General features: G+C 39.2%; 1 protein-coding gene across 5 annotated transcripts in view; it reads right to left on the bottom strand.

Moving 5' to 3' along the window:
• Nucleotides 1–15,026, bottom strand: part of LOC110505123 (teneurin-3-like) — a 260,767-nt gene that overhangs the window by 141,106 nt on the left and 104,635 nt on the right. For all 5 annotated transcript variants that reach the window (XM_090219766.1, XM_021584110.3, XM_021584111.3 and 2 more), the window contains 2 exons: nucleotides 6,130–6,501; nucleotides 157–432 (listed from right to left, as the gene is read on the bottom strand). In XM_090219766.1, coding sequence (XP_090075892.1) covers nucleotides 157–432; nucleotides 6,130–6,397 — 544 coding nt within the window. In that variant the 5' untranslated portion in view covers nucleotides 6,398–6,501. The remainder of the gene's footprint in view (nucleotides 1–156; nucleotides 433–6,129; nucleotides 6,502–15,026) is intronic.

The raw sequence follows: 15,026 nt of genomic DNA, 5'->3' as shown, positions 1-15,026 counted from the left end.
TGTTTTCCTGAGCACCAATGAAAGACTAACACACTGCTGACTAGGATGAACATTTGTTGCGACTATTTTTTTTTTTTACTTCGTACTTAAACAATATCTCCACAAAACAGGAGTTAGGGGGCTCACATTTAACAAATAAAGGTTTGGCAGACTTACCGATTTCGTTGTCCGACTTATTGTCAATTTCCGTGTCTGTGATGGTAAGGGCTGAGTTGGAGCGACTAGACAGGCACGAGCTTTGGCCTGACTTGGCACCCCTTCCCCAGAGAGCCATGGTACGTTCCGGGGATGTGGGCTCATGATTTTCTGTGGGGACAGTTCTTTTGGAGTAGCGACCAAGGGGGTGTGAGAGGCCTGTTTCAGGGCAGAGTGCCAGGCCTCTGCGTGTGGAGGGCTCACATATCCCAAGTTGCCTCAGCGAGAAGCCCTGTCCTGTAAAATCAAAAACAAATGCGCTTTTAAATAGCTGCCTTATAATTTTACAATATTATCAAACCCCAATCCTAAACCCAGAATATATGCCACGCTGTATAGCTTTCAAATTGTGTGACTGTTCTTAGAAGGGCAGTAGGCAGGGTTGGGTACGTTACTTCTAAATGTAATCTGTTACTAGTTACCTGTCCAAAATTGTAATCAGTAACGTAACTTTTGGATTATCTAAACTCAGTAACATATTCTGATTACATTTAGTTACTTTTAGATTACATTCCCTTTAAAAGGCATTAGAAGAAGACAAACATGTATGTTTCCAATTGAACAACATCTATTGCAGGATAAATAAATCTTAAAGTTTACATAGCTGGCCATATATAGATGTTACATTTTACTTTATGGATTGGTTATGTAGGCTTCTTCTAACACATTGCTTTCTATTACATATAATAATAATACAAATATTAAATTATATCTTTACATTAAAAACCAGAATTCAAGTCATTACAATAAATGTTATTCCCCTTGATTTCAAGAATAGGATTTAGAAATACAGAAGTATAGATTAGCCAAATTGTATTGCCTGAGCATAACCCCAAAACTAAGGACTTATTAGCCAGCCCTACTGTTTATGATTTGGTTGTCATGGAGGACGATTGTGCTTATTGATTCGAGTTGAAAAATGAATGCTGCGCTCATGGAATGGCATGCTTTGAGCACTACTGAAAATATTAATATCTTGATCATATGCAGCTGTTTAGAGGGCAAATACACAGATAAAATAATAACAAAATGGCTGCCCCGCCTCTGTTTTGACAAAAAGCTGAGGGATGGGCCTGGAGAAATGTAACCACTCTCAGATTAAGAAACAGAGCTATGGATGCGAGGACTGACCATCAATGATATCAAAATGATTGTTTTAACCATGTTATGAGGCTATACAGTGTTTGTTTACATTTGCAATGTTTACAAACATCGGGAAAACACAAGCTTATTTCGGGTTCTCATTCAGTAGGACATTTGACCTAAGCTCATAAGTTATATTCTTCAAGAATCAATGGATATACAGTACCAGTCAAAAGTTTGAACACACCTACTCATTCAAGTGTTTTTCTTTATTTTAAAATAATAGTGAAGACATCTAAAATATGAAATAACAGATATGGAATCATGTAGTAACCAAAATAAGTGTAAAACAAATGAAAATAAATGTTAGATTTTAGATTCTTCAAAGTCAAACCCTTTGACTTGATGACAGCTTTGCTACTTTGAAGAATATTAAATATATTTTGATTTGTTTAACAGTTTTTAGGTTACTACATGATTCCCTATGAGTTTTGATGTCTTAACTATTATTTTACAAAATATATATATTTTTTATCAACATGAATTAGAATGAGCAAAAAAAGGCCTCAATTTTATTCCACAGGCTGGGAACTGCACTATGCAGCTGTTGCAAGAGCGTATATTTCAATGGCTGTGCACTGGTTTCAAAAACAATGATTGATAAGCAACTTAAACTTCTTGAATTCAACCATTATTCGGTTCAAATACACATTTAGATTGGTGAATAACCATCCACAACAACCACAATCTGTAAGGCGCAAATAGCTAAATGAGAGAGAAGCAGTGTGATTCACATCAATGCGCTATGTACACTACCGTTCAAACGTTTGGGGTCACTTAGAAATGTCCTTGATTTTTAAAGAAAAGCAATTTTTTTGGTCCATAAAAATAACATCAAATTGATCAGAAGTACAATGTAGACACTGTTAATGTTGTAAAATGAGTATTGTAGCTGGAAATGGCTGATTTCTAATGGAATATCTACATAGGCGAACAGAGGCCAATTATCAGCAACCATCACTCCTGTGTTACAATGGCACGTTGTGTTAGCTAATCCAAGTTCATCATTTTAAAAGGCGAATTGATCTTTAGAAAACATTTTTGCAATTATGTTAGCACAGCTGAAAACTGTTGTCCTGATTAAAGAAGCAATATAACTGTCCTTCTTTAGACTAGAGGCTTGCGAAAGTATGCCAAGCTTATAAAGGCATACCCCAAGAGACTTTGCAGCTGTAATTGCTGCAAAAGGTAGCTCTACAAAGTATTGACTTTGAGGGGGTGAATAGTTATGCATGCTCAAGAGTTTCAGTTTTTTTGTCTTATTTCTTGTTTGTTTCACAATAAAAACTATTTTGCATCTTCAAAGTGGTAGGTTGAGTGGTTCAAAGTGGTAGGTTAAGTGGTTGGTTGAGACAATAATTAATATACTGGCAGGCAAGCTGCAGAAGGACAAGTAAGCTACAATGCCCCATTGTTTATTAGTGCAATTTTGACAAGCTGAAAAAGTATGAGAGTTCATCTAAAATGTTCCTACGTTATATTTTAGCTCATCTTGTTCTGTCTAGCATTAGTCCTTGATCTTGTTGTTGTTGATGTGCATAACTGAGTGAGAGAGAGCCTATCTTTTCACGGCTGTTTGATCAATAGAACTGTAAAGTTCCCAAATGTAAGAGGACTCCCGTGGTATTTATATATTTGCAAAACTCCATTAAGGTGTATTCTGTGGCTTTGGCGAATGCGTTCTAAAGTCGTGCTGTTGCAGGTACCTGTAAAATGATGGCAGACCTGAGTAGCAAATGCCTTGTTTGCAAAAAGGCCTACTATTGCTCCGATTGGCTGTGTGTCATTACGCACACCTGGTCCCCATTTCCATGATTAGAAATTGTATAAAAAAGTGCCCTTTGTTCACCATGGTCTTGTCGTTTATTTTTACAATGTCTGTTGGTCGTGTGAGTACCTGAGCTGTGTCGTTTTGGCTTTCGTGCCACTTGTATTGTGCAGATGATTCCGGGTTTCTTCCCGTGTGCTATCTTTGTGCGCACCGTGTATTTATTCAAGGTACTCCTCGCTCTTTTGTTTGGATTTCAACCCTGTGTTTTGTATACGTGTTTGTTTGGTCTTCGTCCCCGTGCCTTTACATGGCACGCTGTAATTTGGGTCCATAAAAACCCCTATTACGCATTCCTGTGCCTGTCTCCCGATCCTTTACACCAATGTGATACGGCGTAGACTCCAGTCTTGGACAAGAGATGTCTATTAATTGTCCAAACGCACTGCCACTTTTCCATTCACAAATGCCTTAGTATATGTAATTCCCAAACATAATTATGCTGCAATAGCTTATGTGTTGGGGGCTAGGGCCCGTGTTATATCTGGAGTATTTCTCCTGTCTTATCCGGGGTCCTGTGTTAATTTAAATAATTAGAGTGAGCCTGCTTATCTCTTTCTCTTCTTTCCAAGGACCTGAGCCCCAGGGCCATGCCTCAGTACTACCTGGCCTGATGACTCCTTGCTGTCCCCAGTCCACATGGTTGTGCTGCTGCTCCAGTTTCATCTGTTCTGCCTGTAGCTATGGAACCCTGACCTGTTCACCGGACGTGCTACCTTGTCCCTGACCTGCTGTTTTCGACACTCTGACTCTGACTGATCAGCTATGAAAAGCCAACTGACATTTACTCCTGAGGTGCTGACCTGTTTTACCCTCTACAACGACTGTGATTATTATTATTTGACCCAGTTGGTCATCTATGAACGTTTGAACATCTTAGCCATGTACTGTTATAATCTCCACCCGGCACAGCCAGAAGAGGACCGGCCTCCCCTCAGAGCCTGGTTTCTTCCTAGGTCACTGCATTTCTAGGGAGTTTTTCCTAGCCACCGTGCTTCTACATCTGCATTGCTTACTGTTTGGGGTTTTAGGCTGGGTTTCTGTATAGCATTTTGTGACATTGGCTGATGTAAAAAGGGATTTAATACATCTGATTAACTTAAGAATTTATTAAAATGTGAAAATGACAATATGTAATTACTCACTTGTCAGAAAACATTTAAAATGGTGTAATGTTCTTCCTGGGGGTGTATATGAACAGACTTTAATAAGAGTCAATGTTGCTAAAATGCTGTCAGTTCCACTTTAAGATAGAAGTAAATAGGACGTTTGTTGCTTTAAGGATTACCGGGACTGACCTTACACTTGAACCTAAAACAAACCGTCTGAAAACAACATTCCACAGTACTCAAGGAAACTTTGATCCCACTCATTGTATCCAACTACCTAAATGGTAACAGATTCACGGCTCTGTGTCTTCTTAATCGTTTGTAAATCTGAACTTAAAGTGAGGAATTAATATAGAAACAAAAAGCGAAAAACAGATGCATGGAAATTTACACTGTCAATGCTGGATTGAGTAAATACAAAATGTCTGAAGTAAACACAAAAAAATCTACCAAAGTAACATTTCTAAATGTGTGGACAAAATTCAATTATACAAAGTAATATAAATTATTGTTCACTGTAATTATTTTCTAAAATGTATTTTGGGGAAAATAGTCAAAGTTTTCCAATATTTGTATTTTTTATTCTTCTAGCTGAATGTTTGAAAATGTAAATTCATGCTGCATAAGATTACACATGTATTTTACCCATATTAATTTTAAAAAAAATACTACTTGCATTGTCTGCAATGGTAAGACTAATATAAGTAAAATAGCAATTAATAAAATAATTTACAAAAATCAGTTTTGTGCATTTATATTTAGTTTACCGGTTATTCCGGTAAAAACTAGTGAAATTGACAAAGAACATTGTAAGGTAAAAACTGCAACGGCGCAATAAGATACATTGACAATATTATATATAATGTTTCAAACTTCATCGGATAATAAGTCAAATGCATAGTTTTAGGTTTTTATTAAGGTCCAAGTTGTGAACTTTTTTTCTAAACAGATAAATACTTGACAATGCAAAACATTTCACATAATCATTTCTAATTAAACTGAATCGTTCAGTATTTGGAGTTGTGATTTACATTTGAACAAGGACATGTTGTTCAAACACAAAGTACTCATTTTGCAATCGTGCTCCAACTGAATTAGCATTGAGGTGATAATAAGTCCAATCGCTCATTACCTTTTCACTAAAAGTCCTAATTTGATCTAGAAATAAAGGGAAAACTAACATTCGTCCCACAGCCTAATTAGAATGCTATTAATTTCCAGCTGGCGCCAATTAGCAGGAATCTATGAGAAATATGTCATTAATTATGATCCGTTCATAGATCATCAAGAATCGGCTATACTACTTTATTCTTATGAACATTTCCTGCCAATTGCCAGCAACCAATTAAAAAGCTGGGTTATTTGCTCAGTAGTTTAATGGGTAATTATCATTGGTATGTGAAGTGGAGTGTGATAATTTAGTTTGGATGTGTACATAGTTCAAGCACAGATCGAAAAAGAGCTCTACTTTTCAGCATGGATTAATAAAAAAAACTCAAGTGACAAGCTATGAATGCTGGTAAATTGATCATACAAGAAGATAAAGACCACCACCAGTTTAAAGAAACCCATGGGGTACTTTACCTAAGACAAAACATCACTTACTAATACAGTATCAAAAATAGTTTCTATGTCAATGCGCTAAACTGTAGACAATGAATTTATATTCTTTTTTTTTTTTTTTTACCAAACTCCATGTGTTCAAGTTAATTATGTTTAAAAAAAATAAACATGAAATCTGAATCAAATCTCATCTGAACAAATTATCTCTATACAATACGGCCATTATTAAGCATATTATGGCCGTATTGCAATGATTTCATATCATTGGAATAGAGCTGTGACTGTACTGACCAGGCCTGCCGTAGTCTCTGGTCTCCTGATAGGCCTTCTCCTTGACTCGGCCTGAGAATAGCAGCCGGGCGGGGTCATGGTCGTAGGCCTGCAGCGTCTCGCTAGAGCTGTAGGACTTCTGTGTAGGCACCCGGCAAGCCCCTTCTCGGTCTGTTGATGATGTGGTGTAACGCAGCTCCAGATCCCGCTCCCTTTCGTGGTCTCTCTCCCGGTCTCTCTGGCTCTTGGAGAGCGAGCAGAAGGGCCGCTGCTCCTTCACCTGTTCCATGCTGCCTGCATACTGTGTCCTCCCCCGTTCTCTCCTGAGACGATCGCTTTGGGATATTCCGCTTTACGCTGTTGGTAAGTCTCTCCCTCTGTATTTCTGTCGACCTGGACAAACAGAGAGGGGGGAGATGAGAAGCTCAGATAACACTAATCCGCCCACTTAATCTTCAAAAGCCCACACTCACACCCACCACAGCACCACCACCACCTCTCAAACCCCACCCATAAGCCATGCCATGCATGAACTCCCCTCAATAAAACAGATCTCCTCTCACTGACTCACTCTCACACTTTATTTTATTATTTTGGACACAACTTGGTTGTGTGTGTGATATATATATATATATATATGAGGTAGAAGTTCATTTAGACACTTTGATTAGCTGCTACCGTTAAGTGTAGAACGTGCAAAGGGCGGATTTTCACTGGTGAGGATTTCGGTAAAATGGGGACAGACGTGGGAAGAAAGAATAAAAACGAATCCGCAACAACCCCAAGGGGAGAGTGAGTGATGGGAATCCCTGGTGTGCTGCTCAAGTGTTAAATACCAAACTTTTCCACTCATCCCGAAATACCACACTTTCATTTCTGTCGTGGCTCAGCTGGAAGCCCGAAGACAGGTGTATCAGACACCCCTACCTTTCCTCTACTGAAACTGATCAACTGAAACTTTGCTTTACAACCATCAACATATTTTAATGACACCGTGTGCATGTTAAGCTACGGAAGACTACCTGGAGATCGTTTCCTGGGAGACTCCCAGAAGCACTAGAGGTAGAGGGGTGAATATAATAATGATAATAACAATAACAACATTTTGTATAGCGCTTTCAATATAAGTAACAAATTGCTTAAAATGTATTATAAAACAATGTAATAAAATTACTAAGAAAAGAAACAAAGACAGGAAGAAGGAGAATGAAACAAATAATAATTATACATTAATTCATTAATTCAAATCATTCATTGAAATCATACATTTAAAGCATCTTTATAAAAGTGTGTCTTCAGATGGGATTTAAAAATAGGCACTGAATCTGCAAGCCTGATCTCCTCCTCTGGCAGACCATTCCAAAGTCTAGTGGCCCTAATGGCAAATGCCCGGTTTCGTTTAGTTTTCAACCTAGACTTTGTAATGGTCAACAGTGCCTTGCCAGAGGATCTCAGGCTGCATCCTGGTTCGTATGGGGATTAAAGATCAGAGATACAGGATGGGGGTGAACCAAGCCTGAAACATGATTAATACCATTTTAAAATGTATTCTAAAAAAAAAAGTGACTGGTAGCCAGTGTAGAGAAGCTAAAATGGGGTTTGATATGGTTAGATTTTCTCGTGCCTGTTAAAAGCTGTGCTGCAGCATTTTGAACTGTGGATGATGAAGTGATTTCTGACTGAGACATGTATACAATGATTTACACTAATCTAGGGGTGAGGAAATAAAAGCAAGTACAACATTCTCCAGATCAGTGACTGAGATTTAAAAAAAGACTTCACTTTAGCTATACTTCTTAGATGATAAAAACAGGACTGAACAATCCTCTTTACATGCAGCTAAAGGTTGGGGTTAGGTCGGGGTCAAAGAAGACACCAACGTTTCTGGCTGTAGGCTTTACATTGACTGACAAATGACCAAGGTTATTCACAATCTGGGTTCTATCAAGGAGGGGGCCAAATAAAACAGCCTCTGATTTCTTATCACTGAGCTGGAGAAAATTGTCAGACATTTGATGTCAGGAAGACACTTGTGAAGGGTAGCTACTGTATGCTAGCTTGGTCACTGGGTCTGACTGGAAAATAAAACGTTGCGTCATCCGCATAGCAGTGAAGCTGAATGATATCATTGCGGATGACGTCACCAAGGGGAAGCATGTACAGCGAAAACAGGAGGGGGCCCAGAATTTACACCTGAGGGACACCATAGTGAATAGTGGCTGGGGACGATACTAAACCGCCAATGCTCACTGAGAAACGTCTGACACATAGATAGACGGCCAACAGAAGGTCATTACTGACCTTCAAAACAATCCGTTTCTCTGCTGTGAAGTGAGTGGAAGCCTGACTGGAATTTTCAGATAAGTTATTCATATGCAAATAAGTCACCGATTGTGTGAAAACAACTTTTTATTGGATATTTTTTTAAATTATGTGAGGAGGGTTCGAGATTGGGCTTTTTAAGGAGATGTTGAACCAGAGCAGTTTTAAAATATTAATTTGTGCAATGAAGTAGGCCATCTAGGAACTGGGTAAAACTTGAGTGCGCAAGACGTGAAAAGTAGCATGGTTTGTTGTTTTCCTGTATTGAACACAGATAGACCCGTATACAATTTGATTGATTATTAACGTTTAAAAATACCTACATTTGTATTACAAAAGTATTTTGAAATATTTTGGCAAAGTTTATAGGCAACTTTTGAAATATTTTGTAGTGACGTTGCGTTTTTTGGAAGCTGTTTTTGTCTGGATCAAACGCGTCAAATAAATGGACATTTGGGTATATATGGACGGAATTAATCGAACAAAGGGACCAATTGTGATGTTTATGGGACATATTGGAGTGCCAACAAAAGAAGCTCGTCAAAGGTAATGCATGTTTTATATTTTATTTCTGCGTTTTGTGTAGCGCCTGCAGGGTTGAAACATGCTACCCTCTTTGTTTACTATTGTGCTATCATCAGATAATAGCTTCTTATGCTTTCGCCGAAAAGCTTTTTTTAAATCTGACATGTTGGCTGGATTCACAACGAGTGTAGCTTTAATTGAGTATCTTACATGTGTGATTTAATGAAAGTTTGATTTTGATATAATCTTTTTGAATATGCCGCGCTGCATTTTCCCTGTTTTTTGCCCAAGTGGGACGCAACCGTCCCCTACCCTAAATTAAGAGGCAACAGGAGGTCTTCATGTGAGCTACAGCATCAAGGAGGGACTCAAAATGATATTTTCTCAAAGGAGTAAAGGGAAGCAGTAGACAGTACATTATTCTATGCAGAATCACAAAAGCTGTTAACAGATCATATCTCATCAGATCCTTCATTACGTCATTGAATACTTGAAGTTTGGAGCCCTTCCATTTACGTGAAGCCTTTCTGAGTACACTTTAAAAGGCACAAGTGTGGTCATTTAACAAGGTGATACTGGCAGACAGTTTATTCTTGGTTTTAACTGGTGTCAGTCTAAAGTAGCCTGACATGTCATTGAAAATGTTCAGAAAATCATCTGTGATGACACAGAACAGGGTCATTAGTGTAAGATGAAAGAGTATTGGGAAATGAATTAGCAGTTGTGGTGAAGAATGATGTTAGAGGGACATACACATTTTTAGGAGAAGAAAGCATTTTCAAAGCAATACTGAGATGGTCAGAGATACACACCCGTCAATAGTTATCAATATTGAGATCATCATGAGATCAAGAGTATGATCTTTGTTGTATGAAGTCCCTGTGGCATATAGCAAAGTTAAAGGATTCTAACGGGTTAAAATACTCCCCAGCTAGTGCATTACTTGGGCAACACGCATTAATGTTTAGCTCTCCAAGAATAACAGCCCTGTCATATTTAGGTGTAACCAAATATAGCAGGTGAGAGAATTCTGCAATGAACAAAGTGTTAGGTTTAGGAGGGTGGCAGTGGTAGAAAAAGTACTCCATTCTCAGACTTGAGTAAAAGTAAAGATACCTTAATAGAAATTGACTCAAGTGAAAGTTAAAAAACATGAGTCTTCAATATTCCCAGTTAAGAAGTTTTAGGTTGTAGTTATTATAGGAATTATAGGACTATTTCTCTCTATACCATTAGTATTTCATATACCTTTGACTGTTGGATGTTCTTATAGGCACTACAGTATTGCCAGCCTAATCTCAGGAGTTGATAGGCTTGAGGTCATAAACAGCACTGTGCTTCAAGCATTGCTAAGAGCTGCTGGCAAATGCAGGAAAGTGCTGTTTGAAAAATGCTTACGAGCCTGCTGCTGCCTACCACTGCTCAGTCAGACTGCTCTATCAAATATCAAATCATAGACTTAATTATAATAAAATAAACACAGAAATATGAGCATTAGATCATTAATATGGTCAAATCCGGAAACTACAATTTAGAAAACAAAAATGTTTATTTTTTCAGTGAAATACGGAACCGTTCCGTATTTTATCAAACCGTTCCGTATTTTATCAACTTTATCAAAAAGTCTAAATATTGCTGTTACATTGCACAACCTTCAATGTCATGTCATAATTATGTAAAATTCTGGCAAATTAATTATGGTCTTTGTTAGGAAGAAATAGTCTTCACACAGTTCGCAACAAGCCAGGCGGTCCAAACTGCTGCATATACACGGACATGAATGAGTGTTTGTTAAATCATCACCCATTTGGCGAAGTAGGCTGTGATTTGATGATAAATTAACAGGCACCACATTGATTATATGCAACGCAGAACAAGCTAGTTAAACTAGTAATATCCTGAACCATGTGTAGTTAACTAGTGATTATGTTAAGATGGATTGTTTTTTATAAAGATACGTTTAATTCTAGCTAGCAACTTACCTTGGCTCCTTGCTGCACTCGCATAACTGGTGGTCAGCCTGCCACACAGTCTACTCGTGGATTGCAATGTAATCGGCCATAATCGGCATCCAAAAATGTAAATTACCGATTGTTCTGAAAACATAAAATCGGTCGACCTCTAGTACAGATACCCAAAAAAACTACTTAAAAATACTTTAAAGTACTACTTAAGTCATTTACACCACTGGAGGGCAGAACGCTAAAATATACAAGGTGGGGTTCTTCTTGTTCAAGCAAAAGATAAGGCTCTAAAATTAGGAACATTTGTTACATGACAAAGGGCTACATACACTACCTGACCAAAGGTATGTGGACACCTGCTCATTGAACATCTCATTTCAAAATCATGGGCATTAATATGGAGTTGGTCCCACCTTTGTTGCTATAATAGCCTCCAATCTTCTGGGAAGGCTTTTCACTAGATGTAGGAACATTGCTGTGGGGACTTACTTCCATTCAGCCACACGAGCACTAGTGAGTTCGGGCACTGATGTTGGGCAATTAGGCATAGATCGCAGTCAGCGTTCCAATTCATACCAAAGGTGTTCGATGGGGTTCAGGTCAAGGCTCTGTGCAGGCCAGTCAAGTTCTTCAACACCGTATGGACCTCGCTTTGTGCATGGGAGCATTGATATGCTGAAACAGGAAAGGGCCTTCCCAAAAACTGTTGCCACAAAGTTGGAAGCATGGAATCATCTAGAATGTCATTGTATGCTGTGGCGTTAAGGGCCCTAGCACGAACCATGAAAAACATCCCCAGACCATTATTACTTATCCACCAAACTTTACAGTTGGCACTATGCATTGGGGGCGGTAGTGTTCTCCTGGCATCCACCAAACCCAGATTCGTCCGTTGGACTGCCAGATGGTGAAGCGTGATTCATCACTCCAAAGAACGCGTTTCCACTGCTCAAAAGTCCGAAGGCGGCAAGCTTTACACCCCTCCGGCCGACACTTGGCATTGCATATTTGTGATCTTAGGCTTGTATTGCGGCTGCTCAGCCATGGAAACATTTCCTGAAGCTCCCAACGAACAGCCCCTGTGCTGACGTTGCTTCCAGAGACAGTTTGGAACTCGGTAGTGAGTGCTGCAATCTAGGAATTGGGAAACCTCCAATTGACTCAAATGATGTCAATTAGCCTATCAGAAACTTCTAAAGCCATGACATCATTTTCTGAAATGTTCCAAGCTGTTTAAAGGCACAGTAAACTTAGTGTATGTAAACTTCTGACCCACTGCAATGGTGATACAGTGAGTTATAAGTGAAATCTGTGTCATGCACAAAGTAGATGTCTTAACCGACTTGCCAAAACTATAGTGTTAACAAGAAAGTTGTGGAGTGGTTGAAAAACAAGTTTTAATGACTCCAAACCTAAGTGTATGTAAACTTCTGACTTCAACTGTAGGTACACCTCCAGCGGGGCAAAGCTGTTATATTGCTGGATCGGATCTTCCAGGATAGATAGAGGCTGTCCTAACTGCCTCCTTTCCGGCCTCCTGGCCAGTGTCCAGTCTCCCATGTGCTGCGGAGTTGGGTTTATTATCTGTCCAGTGGATTGGAATAGATCAACGCTGCCTGACTCATCTGCACCTTGGCTGTAGGAGGCAATCAAGACAAATGCGATTTGCCTGGGTTTCCGCCAGGTCGGTGAACTTGGAAAGCAGGTTCTAGGACTCAAGGTTATTATTGAGAATATGCTGAGAAGTACTTGTGCTGAGAAGTACTACCTGGCAGGAATTTTTCAAACCAGTTCAAAGTGTAGGAGACAAGTGTAGAGATGTAAACCCTCCATCCTACCCCCAACGTGAACCCACACACGTTTGACAGATTCATGTGCAGTAGGTGAGAATGGATCCACCCACAAACCTCCCCGATTTCCATCCTTTTATGCTTTATAGACCTGTAAAGATAAAGGGGCTGATAACTGTTCATTCTTAGGAACATGTCTGCTGAGCCGCCGACAACCGAACCACGACTACAGGGAGAAATGATTAGTGTCCTAATCCACTATAAGCTCCCCTGGTTATGTTATGGGGATATGTGTGGCGGGCCAGATTCTAACAAAACCAGGTGAACGCATACCAAAAGGTACTGACACCATCATTTCCAGGGTTAATCAAAAATGTTCTCTATGCGCTGAAGGTGGTCCCTGTACATGAGGATACTTTGAGGGACCCTAGAGAGATACTCATAGAAGCTGTCATGGTGCTAAAGCCTACAAAGGGAACTTCTGGTGTAGTTTGATTAGGCCACTTTGTTGCTTGGTTATAGGAACCACAAAATAGGCCTACATAATTTCTGTGTGCCTTACTCCAATACACAAGAAATGTTCCTTGAGTCACCCAGTGGTGGAAAAAGTACTACATTCTCATACTTGAGTAAAAGTAAAGATACCTTAATAGAAAATGACTCAAGTAAAAGTGAAAGTCACCCAGTAAAATACTATTTGAGTAAAAGTGTAAAAGTATGTGTTTTTAAATATACCTTAAGTATCAAAAGTAAAAGTACAAATAATTTAAAAAACCAGACGGCACAATTATTATTTAATTTTTTTACATATAGCCAGGGTCACACTCCAACACTCAGACATCATTTAAACACAAAGTATTTGTGTTTAGTTTCCGACAGATCAGAGGCATTAGGGATGACCTCTTGAAAAGTGTGCGAATTGGACCATTTTCTGTCCTGCTAAGCATTCAAAATGTAATGAGTACTTTCAGGTGTCAGGGAAAATGTATGGAGTAAAAAGAACACTATATTTCTTTAGGAATTGAAGTAAAGGTTGTCAAATATATAAATAATAAAGTACAGTTACCCAAACAAAACTACTTAAGTAGTACTTTAAAGTATTTTTACTTAAGTACTTTACACCACTGGAGTCACCCCATTCAGAAAAATAACTATACTAAATACTGTCAGCATACAAGACACTTCATGGCAAGGAATGAAAAAGTACAATTTGTACAGGTCATTTGTTCTGTATGTGTCACCTTTGATAATATGAGTGATTGACCTCAAGAAGGAAAAGCCGACCTTGCAGTAATTTAGTGGCACAGCGGGATCCTTTGGCAAGGCAGTGAGGGAGGGCAGTGATCTATGTAGCGTAGCAAAGCACTACACAGGCCTATGACTCCCCAGCCAATTACCCATTGTACCCTGAAAACCTCTTCTGTTATATACAGTCCCAATTTTCTTTTAAACATTAACCATACACCATACAGTGCATTCGGAAAGTATTGACTTTTTCCACAAATTATTAAGTTACAGCCTCATTCTAAAATGTATCAAATTGTTTTTCCCCTAATCAATCAACACACAATACCCCAAAATGACAAAGCAAAAACAGATTAAATTTTTTTTTTTTAAGAATACATGGAAAATATCACATTTACATAAGTATTCAGATCCTTTACTCAGCAATTACAGCCTTGAGTCTACTTGGTCATGACGCTACAAGCTTGGCACACCTGTATTTGGGGAGTTTCTCCCAGATGTTCGATCGAGTTCAAGTCCGGGCTCTGGCTGAGCCACTCAGAGACTTGTCCTGAAGCCACTCCTGCATTGTCTTGGCTGTGTCCTTAGGATCGTAATCCTGTTAGAAGATGTACCTTCGCCCCAGTCTGATGTCCTGAGTACTTTGGAGCAGGTTTTCATCAAGGATCTCTCTATACTTTGCTCCGTTCATCTTTCCCCCAATCCTGACTAGTCTCCATGCCGCTGAAAAACATCCCTACAGCATGATGCTGCTACCACCATGCTTCACCGTAGAGATGGTGCCAGGTTTCCTCGACGTGACCCTTGGCATTCAGGCGAAAGAGTTAAATCTTGATTTCATCAGACCATAGATTGGTGGAGTGCTGCAGAGATGGTCGTCCTTCTGGAAGGTTCTCCCATCTTCACAGAGGAACTTTAGAGCTCTGTCATAGTGACCATCGGGTTCTTGGTCACCTCCTTGACCAGGGACCCAGGGACCTTCTCCCCCGATTACTCAGTTTGGCCGGGCTCTAGGAAGAGTCTTGGTGGTTCCAAACTTCTTCCATTTAAGAATGATGGAGGCCATTGTGTT

Source organism: Oncorhynchus mykiss, chromosome 25 (genome assembly GCF_057628025.1).
Source record: "Oncorhynchus mykiss isolate SJ-2025 chromosome 25, ASM5762802v1, whole genome shotgun sequence".
NCBI lineage: Eukaryota > Metazoa > Chordata > Actinopteri > Salmoniformes > Salmonidae > Oncorhynchus > Oncorhynchus mykiss.
Note: the sequence above shows the minus strand (reverse complement) of the source record. Positions and strands in the feature narration are given on the sequence as shown.